Source organism: Centropristis striata, chromosome 6 (genome assembly GCF_030273125.1).
Source record: "Centropristis striata isolate RG_2023a ecotype Rhode Island chromosome 6, C.striata_1.0, whole genome shotgun sequence".
Lineage (NCBI taxonomy): Eukaryota > Metazoa > Chordata > Actinopteri > Perciformes > Serranidae > Centropristis > Centropristis striata.
The window spans coordinates 18,564,948-18,584,210 of record NC_081522.1 but is presented as its reverse complement, the minus strand read 5'-3'; the positions used below and the strand labels follow the sequence as shown (position 1 = coordinate 18,584,210).

The following is a 19,263-nucleotide window of genomic DNA, read 5'->3' as shown; positions in this document are numbered from 1 at the left end:
CTTTATTGTCAGTGGGATATTAGCCAGCTTTATCACACTTGCACTGTATCCAATAGCTGACGGCTACGGTAATGCTAAATGAAAGACCCCCAAGAGAGGAAAAGCAGTCTCCGTCACCTTGGAATATTGCCATGGTGTCAGTTCATAATAATCCTCATCTACGTGAATATGAACGTCACCACTTTCCTCACTACCACCATGACAGCCAACTCCAACTATTACTCCTCTTCCTTACTGTCATCGTTTGCGTCATCCTTACTGTTCCCTGCATCATTGCCCACTAAGGATCCATTGACATAAGAGTAATGGGGCTTGGCATATCATCTGCCGTGGGAGCATAACTCAAAGGACAGCTTCCTCGAGTCCAGCATCACACTATTTTACAGCATGCTGCATGAAGAAATATCCTTTCTGCCAATTCACCAGCTGCCAGGTGGACAGAGACGGGACAGACAGCAAAAAAAGAAGCGTGCAGGCTTTTAATTAAAAGTCTGTGTAGTTAAGGGCTCGGGCTAAACAAACATGGGCCTCTAGCAGTTTACGATGAGGCAAAGGAGAACGGGGCGATGAGAGAAAAGGGAGGAGGGGTGAAAATGAGGGAGTGTGGGCAGAAAAAGGATGAGCAGGACTATTAGGATGAGAGGGGCAGGTATACAGCGATGAGGACAGGAGAGGGGATGGGTGTGTAGATGGTATCATGTTATCTGATGTATCATAATGTGATGCGGATTTGGCGGTAGGAGGGGCGAGATGAGATGCAGGGTTGTGTGGGACATTACAATGAAAATAGGGGCGACTGGTGAGATAATATTCATAATATTCATGTATTCAGTGAACTAGGTGTCATAACAGATGTAGATAGTTGCCATGAATCTAAGATGTATGCAAATCTGAGCTTGAACAGTTATACCAAAAAAATGCAGCTTTTTTGTATCAACTTTACATATAAGATTACAACAAGGCAGCAGGACAGAAATCAAGAACTTCAGTTTTGCACACTAAACAATTCTGAGCTGAGCTTTGTCCATTGTGGTGATAGGGTGATCTCTATTGGTGGAAATGTAGAACTGCATTAATGCATGGAGGGGAATTATGGACGCTTGAGGGGACTCAAGAGCTTCCCCAGCTAAATGATAATTATATAAATCTCACTGACTGTCTCTTGACTGGTACTTTACACCAGCAGAGGCTTTCTAAAAGTGTTTTAAGGATTCCAGTGGTGGAAAGTAAATATACATTTACTTAAGTTATGTACTTAAGAACAATTTTGAGGTACTTGTATTTTACTTGAGTATTTTCAGTGGTGGAATTTAGCTAAGTACAATTACTGAATTAATGTATTTATGTACAAATTCCAGTTACTTCAATTAATGCAGCATAAATGTGACACTGACAAGGACAACTTTACTGCACAATGACTACTATGCTTTTAAAAAAATGTATGCTGATATGTCTAATAGGTTTTGAATACAGGATTATTAGTTGTAATGGAGTATTATCACAGTGTGGTATTAGTAATTTTACTTTGATTTTGTATTTTATGCTCCTTTATGCTTGCATATTGCACTTTTTACTCCACATTTATTATGATTATGATTTTACATTAAAAGACGCATGATAAGGTTATAAAACACAATGCATTGTTAAAGATTAGAAAAGTTGCTCCCAACAAAAATCGCAGTGCACAGTTTGGACGACGACATCTCATATATTTTCATTTAGATGGTAGTTAAGGCCGAAAGAGTTAAATAATCCAGTGTTTTGCAAACACAAAAAATAACAAACATATGAGGAAAAAAAGATTCAAATTATGTAGACAAATTTGTCCCACAGAACAACAATCATCATCAATCAATCAACAATCGATCATCTTACAACACCTCAGATTTATCATAGGACCCTATTACCCAGCTTTATAATGCAATAAATAAAAATAGCAGTGATAGGAGGTACTTACTATTCATACTTAAAGTCAATTTAGCTGATAACACTTCTGTGCTTGAATAACATTCTGAATGCCAGGAGTATTTTTACATTGTGGTATGGTACTTTCTGTACCAAGGAATCTGAATGCTTCCACCACATTGTCATTCTCTCCACCCACAGTGTACAACCAGATGACATTCTTGCTACTAAATCTTTATTTGTGAATCTGTGATCTAACACTTGTCTGTCTGGGGCACAGGCTGGCGGTAAAGCACCCGACTTTGCAGTAAACATATTCTGACAATATAAGAAGTTGCTGAGAAAATGTAATATTAGATCTCTAGGAAGAATCGTGCACACAAGATCTGAGTCAGAATTTTATATTACTTTCAATGTACAGAATACAAGGGATAAAAATATCATGATGGGCACAAATATGTCACAAATGACTAACCTCATGAGAGCAGATCAGGAAAAAATGAATTTGAAACAAGATATAAACAACAGAACAGACAGACTGGTATAATTTTTGTCCTGAGAAATGTTTTCCAGTTTTACAGCAAATAACATGAATTGTGTTTTGCTCAAAAAACATTTGCACATTTTAATATAATAAAGGTACAAACAGTTATGACGCATAATCATTCCTTTGGATGATAACACCCTTGGGTTAAGGTTAATAATGATTATCTTTGGTTTGATTGTTTTTTTCTTGTGCCTGCATTATCACTGCAGGCTATGGAAGAAAAGAAAAAAATGCAAAGCACAACTACATTTACACATTCATCTCTCACTTTAAACTCTACTTTTTAAATAGATTTCTTTACTTCCTCTATGTACAGTGTTCAACAAACAACTTTGAAATTAACATACAAAGGTCAAAAGACAATAATACATTTATAAACAGCTCCTTCAGATATGGATTCCATCAGTCATTATCTAATGCTACTGAGGATGATTTTCCAGAATGATAGTTATATACATTAAAAAATGATCAAAGACATGATATTCTTAAACGTATGCTGTCACGTGAGCTTACCAGGTGGCTGTTTTAAGAGGTTCTAAATAGGTGATTTGTGCCCACAAACACAAAGGCACTTAGGGCCAAACTGGCACACAATAAGGCCTAAACAAAATCATCAATCATCAATTCATCAATCGTGATTTTTTTGTGTGTCTACATTATTGGTCCTCAAACAGAAAAGTAATAAAAGTTATACATGTCAACAGAGGCGATTCTTTTGCTTTGAGGAATGATTTATGAAACTCACTTGGTAAATATATACACTTGTATATCATATTTATTTCTGAGCATTATTTAAAAAAAATCTTAATGGTCCTTTTCACATTTTATCTTGAATTTAACCCAATGACAATAAGAGTTATTGAGGAAATTAAAAAAAAGCACAAGACCTCAACTGCTCATCTAGAAATGGCTCTTAAATTTGAAAACACTTTGCTCATATTTGTTAAGTATGACCACTAAAGAAGTAACAAAATGTTAATTTTTACTAGCCATATATCATATCATCACTGTTCAATCAACAATAAAAAAAAACTGAAGTACCTCTGATCGAGCTGCTCTTATATAACACAACTGTGTATTTCTTTTAAACTATGAAAAATTACACAATACTACTGTATCGTCTTCATTTTGACTTACTCTTCAGTCACAATAAGGCCTCAACATGTCATTGCTGAAATTAGTACAGTAAGTCATGAAATGTAGCAGTAATCCTCGATAGTACAGAATTTATCTACCGTAGCAGTAAGGTAGTTTACAATTTGAACACATGACTTTAAGACAGTTGTCATAGTGTGTTACAAAAGAAAAATCTCTCTATTATGCTCATACAAGAACACAATGACCATTTCAGGTACGATATTTTGCTTCAATAAACATGTTAATGAATGGCAGTTTAACTCCTATGTCTTTGGAGATGCAGGCTGTGGTCACTGATAGGTTTCATATACAGAATTTCTGCAAGGGGAGAACAATTTAACCAAACTTAAGTGTAGTGAAATGAATGAAAGTGTAACTGATTACAGTGTAGTGCAGCCATGACCCCAGCAGGGGGAGCCATCATACAAGATCAGTCTCTCAGGATGAGCTTGTCTCAGTCCAGATCTTCAGTCAGCCGATGGATAGGCAGAGAGTTTCAGACAACATTTCATTTAAAGTCTCTTAGTCCCTGTTGGTTCTCCTCAGCAGGTCTGTGCTGTGGGCTGTCCTAGCCTCAGTGGCCCTACAGCCTGGTCCTTCAGTCCTGCGCTCTCTGAGTTCTGACTAGTTCTACATAGAGAGAGAGGAGAGGGAGGCTACAGCTGGTCCGACTCCTCTCTGGAGCTCGAGCTGGGCTGTGTGCCTGAGGCCACAGTTCTAGGAGTGGAGGGTGCAGAGGGATGTTCTGTTGGGTGGCTCAAAGGGTCTTGTGGGCCCTCGTACTGTGGCAGCTCGCCTTCTGATGGAAGCTCCCCATCTGAGAGGTATGGGGGAGGAGGGAGATCAAACCAGGGCGGCCGACTAGGGGAAAAAACAGCAGAAACAGATAGAATGTGATGTCAGGGCCATGAGCTATTACATAAAGCCTGTACAATCATTTTTATTTTTTGACCGGGACCAGTAGCTAGAAAAGATTTACACTCCTATCTGAGAAAATAATGGGATTATGTAAGAACATCATTATTTAAGGACACCTGTAACCTGTATTGATTTATATATTTGTCACCCTTTAAAGTTTACTATTTTGCTGTTTTTCCACACCGTGTTATGATTACTTTTTAAATGTTTTTAAACCAACTTTTTACTATCTTTCTGGTAATTTATGAGTAATTTATTTTTAAACTGCAACAAGCCCCAATATATACAATTATTTTATATAAACAAATAAATAAATAATGCCTAATAGTAATTGTGTAAAAAGCAAATTCTACAGTTAATTGTGTATTAAATATCACATAACAGCACCACAGGGACAGATGTTGAGAGGTATTTCTGATAGCAACCTTTATGGGTTTAATCTGTGTTTATTAAAATTGACTATTTAAAAAATGAGCTATCAAGTAAATTAAATTACTGTTTTATTATGATGCGTTATAATTATACACTTCATCAGACTATGCTGTGCCAGAGAGACAACTTTAGGCGCCACTATTTCTGCCGTTTGTCTTCGTTGTGGCTTGCAGTGCTATAGACAAACGATTACAAACTTCCATGCAGCTGTTAGAACCATTATTCCTTTCACCTGACATCCAGAACAGCTTGTGAGTATGATGGAGGTGAGTCCATGGAGAGTCCGGAGGGATACAGGGTCCCAGACAGCAGCTGCAGAGCCTGAGGAGTTGAGCTGTACTGGCCTGCTGCGGTTGGGGATCCAGGCGAGAGACCCGGACCTCCCGGATGGACGTGGCCCCGGTCCAAGATGACCAGACGGGACAGCAGCAGGGGCTGGTGGTGGTGGTGATGATGCGAGCTCCCTCTTACACCTCTGGGCAGCAGGACACTCCGCTTCCTCTGGTGATGGAGCACCAAGGCCAGCAACGCCACCACGAGGACGAAGATAACGGCGCTGCCAATGACGGCGTAGGTGATGCTGGGGTAGTAGCGGAGGCGATAGTCCAGTGTCACAAAGTCCTGCCCCGGAGCTTCTGTGGGAGAGAGTGAAGAGCAACTTGAGTATGGATGATGCAGGAGGTTGGGGAAAAGGGAGGATGAGTGGTGGTGAGGGAGACCAAGAGGGGAATGGAGGAAATGAGGATGGAGAGGCAAACAATTTAAGGGAATAGGTGGTTGAGAAAACAGGAAGATGAGGCGGTGGAGTTGCAGAGCTAGGGGAACGGAGAAGGGAGTGAGGGAGATGGGCATGAATATCAAGCAAGAGCAATTGTTTTCAGGTTCATTGTGAAATGTGTTCTGTGTGATTCAATAGAAGCAGCCTCTCTTGGAGATGAGAGCGCGACATAATAAGCATAAACTGGAGTCAGACCCTCCCAGAGAGCTTCCAGAGATGAGGGGAACAAATGGAGCAGAGGCTAGTTTGGAGCCCACAGTTCACAAGAAGGGACCTCACTCCTCATTACGAAGAAAGAGAGCATAACAGAGAGGCAAAATAATTCTTTGTGAAGACAAAATTGCTCACAGCAGTTTTTAGATGAAACACGACATAAGTTGCTCGGCACTGAAGATGGGGGAAGGCACCGGGGGCCGTCACACATTACCACGTTTGTCGCAGGGAAAGAGGGAGTCTGCAAACTACCTATGAGTCCGGGGAACTTAACGTTTGCGATGAGAGCTGTGGCCAGTGGTGAGAAACGCACAGCAGCCAACTAACTTGCTGCCTGAAATGAGGAAAGGGAGCACTGTAATGCCAGAGAGCACTGCAGCTTATTATTCCAGATGGGATGAGGGAATAGCACTTAAACATTTCCGCTGACTGATATTACAGCGTGAGAATTTCAATCAGGCACTCGGGGTGAGACTCATGTAAATGGTGCTTCTGCTGCTTACCGTCAGACAGTGCTGTTGGACTAAGGGGAGAGGGAGGGAGAATGGAAGGAATCCTATTTATTACGGAGCTGCAGTAAGGCTGCGCTAATGAGGAATGAGCTACATAAAAGTATTTTACAGTTGCTGTTTCAGTTCAAATTACACTCCTGCCTCAAGGGGCTGTAAAGATCAAACCTTCATGTGCCTCATAAAAAGTTCAAAACACCCTTTGGGATACTTTCGATGATCCATGTTCGAGGTTTCTGTGTTGTTACTTTCAGACTGTGTGCATGACAACACTTAAAATAAGTCACATCTCCGTCCAACAGCAATCACACAGACAGTTGAGGATGCTGGCCAGGAAGCTTGCAAGGAAAATGACCATTGCAAGATATCAAACGGTTGAATCAATAGTCCGAAAAAGCTTACATCTGTAAGGATTAGATCCCCTGGAAGTGCATAGCAGGCAAGCCTTCTCTGAGCTTTTTGAAGACTTACAGGCTCTTGGGGGATATTGTGTTTAGCACAGGGGAAAGATTCCCCCCACATGTACAAGCTAGAGCTACAGGGCCGCAGAGAATTAAAAGAAACGTGCAGAGCTCTACAAAAAGTCAACCAGTGTGACCCTGTTATGGCGAGTTACAGGTTCACAGAGCTACACCGCCTAAAATGTCTATGAAAGGGAACTCCACTTTCTGAGGTAGATTATGTCATATACTCTCTATATGTACTGGAATTCAAATCATGCATTGATAGAGGTCATAATGTGCACTTAAAGGAATAGTTCCACATTTAAGGGAACATGCTTTAGGTTAGGTAAGTAAACTGATACCAATCTGTGCAGGAAATATAAATCTACAGCCAGCAGCTGGCTATATTAGCCTAGCATAAAGAATGTAAAAAGGACAGGGGAGGGGAACAGCTAAACTGCGCTGGGTATTGTTTTAAAAAATGATAATGCCAGTACCAGTAACAGCACCATTAAAGGGGTACAGGTATCAATATTACAGGTATCCATCATGTGAAGAAGAATTCAGTTGTGTAAAATGTCACCTCCACTATTTATTTTTACTAGACGCCTCAGGTGTGTAATATTTTTGTAATACACATTTTGGGGGCATCTCATAGGGCTGGGCGATAAGAAAAAAGTCATATCCCGATTTATTTGGGCTGAATATCAATATACAATATATATCCCGATATTTTTATTGCAAAGTGAGAGCAAATGTTCAGTGAAAGTCAAAGCCAAATATGACATTTCACAAGTAGTTTTATTGAAACCGTTTATTTAAGTGAAAATAAATACTGTATAACAACAGGAGTAGCTTTTTTAAATCAAAGCTCCATAAAGTGCACATTTAAATACAAAAATAGCCTATGAAATAAAATAGGCTAATCTTTTTCAGAAATAAATATGAGAAAAGACAAATGAAAATGACCAAAAAACTAAATATGACAAACCCTAGTAAGGGCAGCATTTATATATAAAGAAAGAAAAAAATTTGAATCCATATATGGTATGGTCTAATTCCATATTATACTTAAAATTATATCAATATATTTTTTTATATCGATTTATGGCCCAGCCCTAGCATCTCGGCATGCTGTACCGCCGTCCAACTCCTTCAACACTTTCAAATACACCTGTACAGTGCTTAACTTCACCACATCACAGACTGTATGGGTGGTAGTGGACAAATAACATGTGGCATTAAATCAAATAACCATAACCATTTTTTTCTTTGGGATCTGGGTACAAAAAGTTTTCAATACAGCTACCGTTGACTGGAGAAGTTTTGATACGACTTAATACTGAATGATTTCTAATGATACCCAGCTGTATCTGCTTCTGTTCGTTTCATATGTACAGAAAACAACCAAACAAGCAAGTTGAGGTTTCACCTTCACCAGGATTATGTGCCAGACTGTTTTGTGACTGGGCTCAGTGACTTCCTGGAGTCTCTGCTGGTAACTGCTGGAAGAGACCGCCTTTCCAAGAAATATTCCCCGTAACACTACAATGTGTTTTTTTTATATTTCATTTTTTGTTAATTAAGATCTGTTAATCAGTGAGATTTAGAGGTGCTAATTAGCAGATACCTTTTACCCTGTTTCCAGTATTTATGCTAAGCTAAGCTAAGCTAACTGGCTGCTGGCATCATATTTAATGGACAGATATGAGAATCATACCAATCGTCTCTTGACAAAAAAAGGTGCAGGGGTTTAGAGAGACTTTCAAAGTTCAATATTTGTCAGAGCATTTGTGCGGACAAAGCACCAAGCTATTATTAGGGGAGGAGTTTTTTTTTTTTTTAAGCTTGTTTTCTTGTTCTTCCAGACACCATGCTGCATGTTTCCTCTGTCTACCTGACCTTGAAGGCCTGAGGGAGTCTTCAGCAGTGTGTCTGTATGTGTGTGTGTGTGTGTGCACATGCTGTTGAATTCCCAACAACAACCAGCCTGGCATACAGCCTATTTATGTACCAGTGTGTAGTCAGGGGCCCCATGCCTTAATTAAATCTAATCTAATTCAGATGCTCCACCCGCCCGCTGCCCCAACCAGGCACCAGCCAATAAAACGAGCACCCTCGACCCCTCCCTTGTGATTTAAAATTGGCCAGCCTTTCACGCTACCAATTAATTATGAACTGGACTCTCAGCAGAGAAAGGCCAAAACAAAGAAGAATTATTTCCATAATTACCTAGTAAAAAAAAAGCACAAATAAAGAGATCCCACCGCTGCCACCCTACGCTGCCTATCAGGTTTCAGTGCAGTCCTCTGGGAGCAGAGAGAAACACTCACAAAAGGAACTCATAATGCTGTAACATTAACAATGGGAGCCTATTCGGTACATTAGCGATAGAGGCCTGAAAGGCTGTTTCAAATCACACAGGAGATGAAAAGACAGAGAGAAAGAGACTGAAGCAAGCGTCTTTTCTGTTAGAGGAGAGAGGTCCTGTGTGTGTTCGCTCCCCCTGCTGTGTGTGTGATTGAGCTCCACATTCTGTGTCCCAACCCATTTTGTGCTGTTAGTTGTAGTTACGGTACAAAGAAAGGTGTGATCACCACATTCAAAATTAGGCAACAGGAGTCTCACAATAACAATGGTAATTCAGATTTAAAAGAAAATAATCCAAATCACACACTCGTACCGTACGGACACAGGCACACTTTATGTCCTTTGATGGTGGAAAAATAATTTCTATGAAGTTTGGATTCACACATCAAAGTCGCGGGTAGCTGAGCTAGGGCCAGATGTTGCGTTTAAAGTACATCAAAGGCAAAAGGGGAAAAATCCACAGACTCACAACTATGATAAAATCTTTTTTATTTTCGGTTCTATGAATAAACATTTCTGCACACAAATCTCAGTAACCATCTGACTGACATATATTAAGTTAATTGAGACAGGTCAATCAAAACCAATGAGCTTCATTGTGTTTTAGCGGCAGACTTTTGCCATTGCCCAAATCTCTTGTGGTTGGTGTGTTCATGCTACATGTAGGCTACTCATTGTGCCTGGTCCGGCTAGCATCTGACAGTGTTACTTTGTACTATATTCATTTGGTAGAACTGTCATGATCAAAGTTGAACATCAAAGTTCAGCAGAGGATTTTCCTGTCTTGTCTTGTGAAACTTGACATGAAAGGCTCCGGGCGGCTATGTTGTGTTGGTGTATGCTGTCCACCAATAGCAGAGCTGCTTGGACACCAACAAGGGATGAAGTCTATAGTAAAATAACCTGTCCCCTTAACTCACTCAATACCATGCAAGTCTTGTGTAACGTAATAAGTGAAATTCTAAAAACACTATGGATGCTTGCTATCAGTCAGCATACAAAGTGATTTCACAACCACGGGTACTTCTATACCGTTGCTAAACATAATGGTTAATGATAGAAATCATTAGCTAAAGGTAGCCTAATAATCAGCCAAAAGTAATGCGGAAATGGTTGATAGTTAGCTACATTTGCATTTACATTTAGTCATTTAGCAGACGCTTTTATCCAAAGCGACTTACAGGAAGAATAAAAGCAAACAATCAAGGTATAGTGCAAAAAGAGCTATTAGTGCATCAATAAGTGCTAGTGACAATTCTTTGAGGAGTAGAATTATCGTGTGGTGCTAGGAGAGAAGATGCTCTCTGAAGAGCTGGGTCTTCAGGAGTTTTAGCTAACGGATAAAAGGTAAATACAACTTGACTAATGGCAGCTAAATTATTGAATATAATCTTGAAAGGTTTAAACATTACTGAACCTCAGGGACATTTTGAAGCCTTTCTGAGTGGAGCCTCATGTTTAAAAGGTGCTGCATATAGATGTATTTGTGTTCCACATAAATAACCTCATGCTGCAGCTCTTCCTGTGACACTGGCACCTCTACCAGTGCTTCTATACTGTATTCATAAACTCATAAACCTTCCATATGTGGAGGCTTGGGGAGGGGGGCAAGGTGCAGCCTCTCAACTCAGCCACTTTAATTACATCAGAGTGCCTTCTCTCCCCATCTCTCCCCTCCTCTTCACCACTCCTGTGCCTTTTGTTTCCCCCTCTTGCTTCTCCCCTAATGCCTCCCTCTTCCTCCCCCTCAACTTTGTGCTTCGTCTCTCTCCTCTCCTCTACACTCTGCTGTTCCTCTTTACTCCCCTCTTGTCTATAATTCACTGTCATAGAGATGACATGTATCTAGTTGTATGACATACAACAGCTGCACTTAGCCAGAATTATACACTCAATGGAATGATTGTCATCAGCAAAAACCTGTCGAATGTGGATGTTTAGTCTTTTTCTTTTCTTCCTTTCCCCTTGTTTTTCCATTGCCTCTCGTCTCTTCAATAGTCTACTAGTGTTTTTTTCTTTTGCATTTCATTATGTCTGGGCTGCATCAATCTTATTACCCGTGCATGAGAGGAGAGAGTTATAGGGACATGAAGAGGTCACAGATGGCACAACAGTGGACAGAGTGGAGGAGCTGAAGAAGGACAGAGCTAGAAACAGATGTGGGCATGTCCAAAGGCAGCGGGAGGAGTGAAGAACATTCAGTGTCTTTTGAAGTATCATGCACTCACATCTCATCTTCTTTACCACAGACTAAGAAAATTGAACTCCACATACGCTGCTCCAGACTAGCCTTAAATCTATTACAAGAGACAGAGACACACAGACCCCCTGCTGTTCCCCTTCAGTACCAGGAACACACTCTTTTTGCCTGGATCCCTTTTCATTGCTCTCTTCTACCTCTTGTGTCATCCTTTTTAAACCCTAATGAGCCCAATTTTCTTAGACAGTTTATTCCTCTTCTGTGTGAATACAAGTTCTCACATTGTCAGTACTTATTGGCCTATCAGCTTATCACAATTATATACTCCTCACTGCCTATTTTATCAGCCAATTGCGTGACAGTAACACAATTACTTTTATATGTAACACTTTATTGAAACTTGTAAGGCACTGAGATCTCCCTCATTTACAGTGACAATGGGTACAGAAATACAAATTCAAAAATACAGACAACATAGACAAGATAAATTAATAAGTAAAAATGCTATTTAAAATGACCAAAGCTAAAAACAATTGCAGGAAGGTCCGCAATCAAGCTATGAAATTGAAAAAAAATGTGATACTCAGTGTGAGTTGAAGATCATTCCAGGTCGCAGGGCATTAAAACAAAAGGCTGACTTTACAAGTTCAGTCTGTACATGGGGAACTGTGAGAGTAAACCAATTGTTTGATCGTGTCATATAATGTCCTTGGCTCTAATCAAGAAGTCTTGTTAAGTATGGAGGTACTTGGCCTTAAAGATAATTAAAGTTAATCATTATAATGCATTTAGTCATGTAGACTTGGCTAAGACAATCTACTGAAGTTCAATCCAAGCATCAGAATGTGGAAGAAAGGTGATTTAAGTGACTTTGGACATAACGTGTTGGTACCAGATGGGCTGATTTGCGTACTTAGACACTACTGATCTACTGGGATTTTGCATGTTTTTATTGCTGAAATCTAACCATTTTCTTTATTTTCCTAATAATACCCATGTAGTTTTAGTGCTTATGGTATATCAGTATATTGGACTAGTAAAATGTCTTGCTATGTACAGTTGAAACCAGAAGTTTACATACACTATATAAAAAGACACATATGCTTTTTTTCTCACTGTCTGACATGAAATCAGACAATCACTTTTCTTGTTTTAGGTCCGTTAGGATTACCAAAATAATTTGTATTTGCTAAATGCCAGAATAATGAGAGAAGGATTTTTTTAGACAATTTTTTATTACTTTCTTCAAAGTCAGAAGTTTACATACACTAACATTATTATGCCTTGAAACAATTTGGGAAAGCCCAGATGATGCTGTCATGTCTTTGGAAGCTTCTGACAGGTTTATTGACAACATTTGAGTTAATTAGAGACCCACCTGTGGATGTATTTTAAGGCACACCTGAAACACACTGCTTCTTTGTGTAACATCATGGGAAAGTCAAAAGAAATCAACCAAGATATCAGGAAGAGAATTGTGGACTTGCACAAGTCTGGTTCATCCTTGGGTGCAATTTCCAGATGCCTGAAGGTTCCACATTCATCTGTTCAAATAATTATACCCAAGTCTAAACACCATGGGAATGTCCAGCCACCATACCGCTCAGGAAGGAGACGGACTCTGTGTCCCAGAGATGAACGTGCTTTGGTCCAAAATGTGCATATCAACCCAAGAACAAAAGCAAAAGACCTTGTGAAGATGCTGGCTGAAGCTGGTAAGAGTGTGTCATTATCCACAGTGAAACGAGTACTGAGACATGGACTGAAAGGCCACTCTGCCAGGAAGAAGCCATTACTCCAAAAGAAACATAAAAATGACAGATTACAGTTTGCAAATGCACACAGGGATAAAGACCTTAATTTTTGGAGACATGTCCTGTGGTCTGACAAAACTGTAATCTGGCTTTTTTATGTTTCTACGTGTTTATACTTTAGTTATTACTTATATTACTTATAATTATTTGAACAGATGAATGTGGCACCTTCAGGCATCTGGGAATTGCACCCAAGGATGAACCAGACTTGTGCAAGTCCACAATTCTCTTCCTGATATCTTGGTTGATTTCTTTTGACTTTCCCATGATCTTACACAAAGAAGCAGTGTGTTTCAGGTGTGCCTTAAAATACATCCACAGGTGTGTCTCAAATTAACTCAACTGTTGTCAATAAACCTATCAGAAGCTTCCAAAGACATGACAGCATCATCTGGGCTTTCCCAAATTGTTTCAAGGCATAATAATGTTAGTGTATGTAAACTTCTGACTTTGAAGAAAGTAATAAAAAATTGTCTAAAAAAACCCTTCTCTCATTATTCTTGCATTTAGCAAATACAAATAATTTTGGTAATCCTAACGGACCTAAAACAGGAAAAGTGATTGTCTGATTTCATGTCAGACAGTGAGAAAAAATGCATATGTGTCTTTTTATATAGTGTATGTAAACATCTGGTTTCAACGGTACATATGTTCTTGTTACGATCACAGTGAAATGGAAGTCAGAGCGTCTTTATCTTCATCTTCTTACAAGGGGGATTGAAATCAAACCGTTATTTGTTATTGGGCTTTTCAAAAGTAATATCAAGACGTAATGAGATACAGAAATATTTTTTAGATCAAAACACACACTTCCAATGACGTAACTCTGCTCGCTACAACAACCAACACGCTAACGGCCAAATGTTTATTTGTATAATGAGTGGGGTTAGCTAATTGCCCCCAATTCACACCCGTTTCCATAAACTTATGTGTACGATCTCCAGTTCAAACCCAGATAAAAAATATAGAAATATTTTACTGGAATAAAAACAAGGAATTTTCATAGACATATACATAGAAGTAAACTGACACATATTTAGCATATAAAAAGAGATAACTAACAAAGGGACAGGATTATAGCTTGGAAAAGGTATTTTTCATTTCATTGTGTCAACACATTTAAAGGATCCTTATCAAAATGGTTCACTTATGTTTTATTATATACTAACGTCACAATTTTTTTAAAACTTTCAATATAATATCAGTATTGGCCGTGAAAATCCAGTTTCATTCAGCTCTAGTTATACCTATTTCTTGGTAATGAGCTTAAAAATGTATCATATTCATCATCTTATTCAAATGAATAAAAAAACTATAGCATTACTACCTATTATTCCATATTATTGCCCACACTGCCAACATGATACAATCTAAATTATTGTCTCTCAGAGCTCATATGTATATTGCACTATATTCCACTCATAAATTTGTGTGTCTGCATGTTTGTTTGGATTTACAGGACTGTAGCACAGCTCTTGAGCAACGAGAGAGGAAGCTGTCACTTCAAAATACTACTTAGTTGAAATGAAATAAAAACAGAAATCCATTGAGAGGTGCTACAGAACAAGATGAGACAGAATATTGGTACACACCCACACATTGTGGGCTTGTATGCAGCTACTGAAGCAATGTGAGGGCCGATGTTGGAGCACAATAGACTATTGAGCATGCAGTGATTAAAACAAGCTCTGAAGAGCTCCTTTGTCTCCTTTAATCAAAGTATGCTGCAGATCAACACCAGACATGTTTTTGGGTGTTGAGATACAAGCTCTTTTTTATTTTCAAATGGAGCAAATTCCTTTATCATGATTGGCTGACTGCCTTGGCTGAATATGCTAAGTAACAACTGTCAGGATACGCTCATCCAAAGATGAATGAGCAAAAAAAAAAGAAGGAAGAAATTGTGCTAATAAGAGACTCCTCCACATATCTTAATTGCCACACTTAAAATGCCTCTGAATAAAGGGAATGGAGATATATCCCCCCTCCTCTGGCTCATTCCTGTGGGAAAGGATAGGGCCTGCACAGATGTGCTGTACTTCCCCTATGCACTGAAGACTCATTTCACATTCACAAAGTGCTATCTTTAAAAAGCGTCCAAAGTAGGGGGAAAAAAGTAATCATCCTGTGGCTTCAGCATTCCAGGGTTTGCAGCTACGTGTTGAGTACGGCTGTCTTCAGCTGATACAGATTGGTCACAGCGGTGCTTTCCCTTAATGCAGAGTTATTTTGTCTGACGCAAATTACAGGTGTGGGAGAGAAGAGAAGAGAAGAGAAGAAGGAGAGAAGAAGAAGAGAAGAGAAGAGAAGAGAAGAGAAGAGAAGAGAAGAGAAGAGAAGAGAAGAGAAGAGAAGAGAAGAGAAGAGAAGAGAAGAGAAGAGAAGAGAAGAGAAGAGAAGAGAAGAGAAGAGAAGAGAAGAGAAGAATAAATCCACTAGGGGGCAGACAGCTCTCATGTTTACTTGGCAACGCACACATATTCTCACACACACATTCACACTTCATCCGTTAGTATTGGGCGGGCATCCAGAACAGGGGGAAGGCGTGTATTGGGCTGAGGGGTGTATTGGGGGGGCATGCCATCTGGCTTCAAATGCCCTCAAACAGATGCAAACACGTGCAATTACCATAGAGTCCTCACATACAGCGGGCATGCCAACCAGGCACATGCATTCACAACCATACAGTAAGTTCATTAGAAATAAAGTTCAAGCACAACCACGCCCGCACAGACGGCTTTCGCATGCTCATACGAGCAAAAACGGCAATACAAACAAAATCCCAGAAATCCTTTCATCTTGGTCCAGAGCGGGCTAACTAAACCTAAACCCGTACCACATGGCGGAGAAAAAAAAATTTGGGGGGTTGGGGGAGAGAAACTACAAACAGCAACTTATGAGCTGTTTGGTGCACTCATGCCTTTGCTCTCTTCATACACCAATACCAGCAGAGAGGAATCTAGAGGGTGAAAAACAAACTCTTAAAAGTGACTGTGGTGGCTATGGTCGCAATAAACTTTGCTAAAAAGGATTATAAAACTGAAACTATCCTGCTTTTACTGTCTTTCTGACCCAATTTACACCCTCTATTAAATTTAAGTCTGCATCTGGATATAACACAATCACTGCACTGCTTTTACTCCTGGCAACTGTTGTCTGCCTGCATTGTGATTTGGTGACATATTTTTGTGCGTGCTATGCAAAGCAGGTGAGTAGGTGGAGGGGTTAAAGTCAACACAAAACAGATGGGTGAGGTGAGGTGAGGTTACTGTACAGACTGTAGCTCTTCTTTCTCTAGAGAAAGCATCCAAAGTTGGTTGGACAGCAGTGGTGTTTTGCAGCAACTGTTAATATTTCTATGTCTTATTTCTGACTTTGGAGATGAGAAATGTCCTCATTTTGTTTGCCAGTTGGATAGTAGAGCATGTGGTGGTTGTATTTCTAACGACTCTAATGCCATCTGATCACACTGCCAGCCAGATAAAATCCAGAGGTGGTCTGGCTGATCCAGCCACATACTGTAATAATAGTGTATGTACATTAACATACAACCTTCTGTATCTTGATAAGACCTCCAGATACAGATCAAACTTTAATTCCAAACTTAAATGGAGCCCATGCCTCACCTCCATCCCAGTGCACATGTTTTGGAGATGTATGGTGTTTGCTTGTGTGCTGTAGCTTACAGATGAGACATACCCATTCAGGCAACACTGATAAATGGCTTTTGATAGAGGCATCCTTGCTAAGAAACTAGGGTATATATAGAAGCTGGAAACACAAGATGTTCTACACTGCATGTTAGTTGTACAGGTCCAGTGTCCTCAGTGAAAAGACATTGGATTTTTCATTAGTTTGCAGCTTGACACGCTGTATTTGTGGCAACACTTTTATCGCTCTGACATGCAAAAGCATTTTGAGCAACTGCCTTCATGCAATCATTTCAGGCTGCCTGCATTTTAAACAAAAGCATGAGAGCTAGCAACACACCCTGGGATTTCAGAAAATTAGAGACTGGTTGTAGAATTGTTTTTTAGGACTATTTAATCTCTAAACAAACATTTTCACCACTGTCTCTCGAGATCTCGGGGTTTGCACCCTTAACTTTAGTGTCTGATCACCCTCTTTGTCCTCTGTTCTGCGTTATTGTTTTTTATAAACCCTCCCTGCCAACAAGCTTCCCCCTGGTGGTACATAAAAGATTGATTGATTGAAAGCTGCTCTGCCAAGCCACGCTGGGAAGCAAAGCATGTTAACTGCTCTGCGACAGGACTGTTCCAGATCCCTTCGGCATCCCAGTATTAATATTCATGTCCCATGCTGTCACCCTGTTCCTGTTGCTGTGCCCCGTCATGTACTATATGTCTGTTCTCGTTAGCATGCACAGAGAACGAAGGAATTAATGGACAGGCTGTGTGCATGTGTGTGTAGTACCCTATAGGCCTGCCTACCTTTTTATCCTCATCTTTATGTCTTGATGGTTTCATGGAGGAGCCTGTGTCCCTGTATCTGTCTCCAACTCTGTCCTTCTGTCTGTCTGTATATCCCTCAGTGTGTGTGTGTGTGTGTGTGTGTGTGTGTTGAGTGGCGCTTTGGGGAAGGGAGGTTTTCATGCTTCATCGGGCCTCTATTTGCCTGTCCTGTAATAACTTGTCCGCTCCATTGCTTGCCACTATCAGACCCCCCCCATAACACTCAGTCACAGCTTACTGTGGGCCGCTAGCAGAGTAGAGGGGAGGTGGGTTAGAGTTAATGAATGACTTCAGCATCTGGAGAACATCCACATAGGAAACGGAGGAGGAGGAGGGATACACAGGAAGGACAGGACAGGAGGGTTGAAGGGCAGGTAAAAGGGAAGACATCTGACAGATACATTCAAGGAGCAGCAACTATAAAGAGGTTAGACACTGATTGTGGAATAATAGATAGCAAGGATGGGGTTAAAAAACGAGTACAGCTGATGAATGAAGTGAGTACTACAGCATTGATGACTGTAATAACAAGATGTCAAACTGATTTAATAACCAATAACAATGCAAATGACTGTGATTGCTTTCCTATAATGATATCGGTAAGCTCAGGAGGGACATTAGAGGGCTATAGATTATGCCTAATATTTAACAATGGGGACTATATCTGGTTCTCATTTTTCATGAATATATAGCAGCATTATGAAGTACGTAAATTGTGGTGACATACTGTATGTTTGTTGGTTTATGCATTTGTAAACATATGTGCATATACAGTACATTAGAGGGATAATTAGTTTTTTAATAAAAGTAAACATTTTCTACCCTGGGAGCAGAAGCTCACTTTTCAGGAGATCCTGGGAAATCGACTTGTTTTTAAGACATAACTTCGACTCCAGTCAAAATGCATTAGTCATATCTTAAGCAATACTAAGTGCAACAAGGGTAAATATGCATAAACCTACAGGTTCTGACCACTTCAGTGAATTTGTTGGTATTATGTATATATGGCTAGAATTAGGGATGGGTACCTTTCACATTTGAACTGATACGGTACCGATACCCGGTACCTGGGAATTCAATTCAACCTATTTATTTCTCAAAATATAAACTTTAAAAATTATATCAAAACAATATAACATCCAGGATGAGCAGTGCTTTATTGTTGAGTGAACGTGCATTGGGAGGTTGGGAGGTGGATGATGCTGTCAACACAGAGGAGCGCTCTCAGGTTGCAAGTTTGCATGTGTGATTTGTTGTGATGACGTCGTAGCTGTGCGGCGGAGCACCGGTCAGACAGTATTGTGGCCGTGGTTGGAATAAACAAAGTTGAGTCGGGCTGCTCTGTGTACATATCGAGGATGACGCAGGAGTCCGAGGGATTTAATTTCAGCGAGGCAGTTTGGAGTAAAGTGGCAGGTAATATTCCTGAGTTGAAGAGCGGAGTATTAGCGGAGGACCAGAGATGCAGCAGCTAGCTGCTAGCTGTTAATGACTGGTCTACAGAAGAATGGAGAGAGCAAACAGA

At 40.0% G+C, this 19,263-nt stretch overlaps 1 protein-coding gene across 1 annotated transcript in view; it reads right to left on the bottom strand.

Annotated features, from left to right (window-relative positions):
- Window positions 1–2,357: 2,357 nt before the first annotated feature.
- ldlrad3 (low density lipoprotein receptor class A domain containing 3) overlaps window positions 2,358–19,263 on the bottom strand; it is an 87,420-nt gene continuing 70,514 nt past the window's right edge. The window contains exons 5-6 of the mRNA XM_059335513.1: window positions 5,172–5,574; window positions 2,358–4,450 (exon numbers count right to left, since the gene is read on the bottom strand). Coding sequence (XP_059191496.1) covers window positions 4,246–4,450; window positions 5,172–5,574 — 608 coding nt within the window. The 3' untranslated portion in view covers window positions 2,358–4,245. The remainder of the gene's footprint in view (window positions 4,451–5,171; window positions 5,575–19,263) is intronic.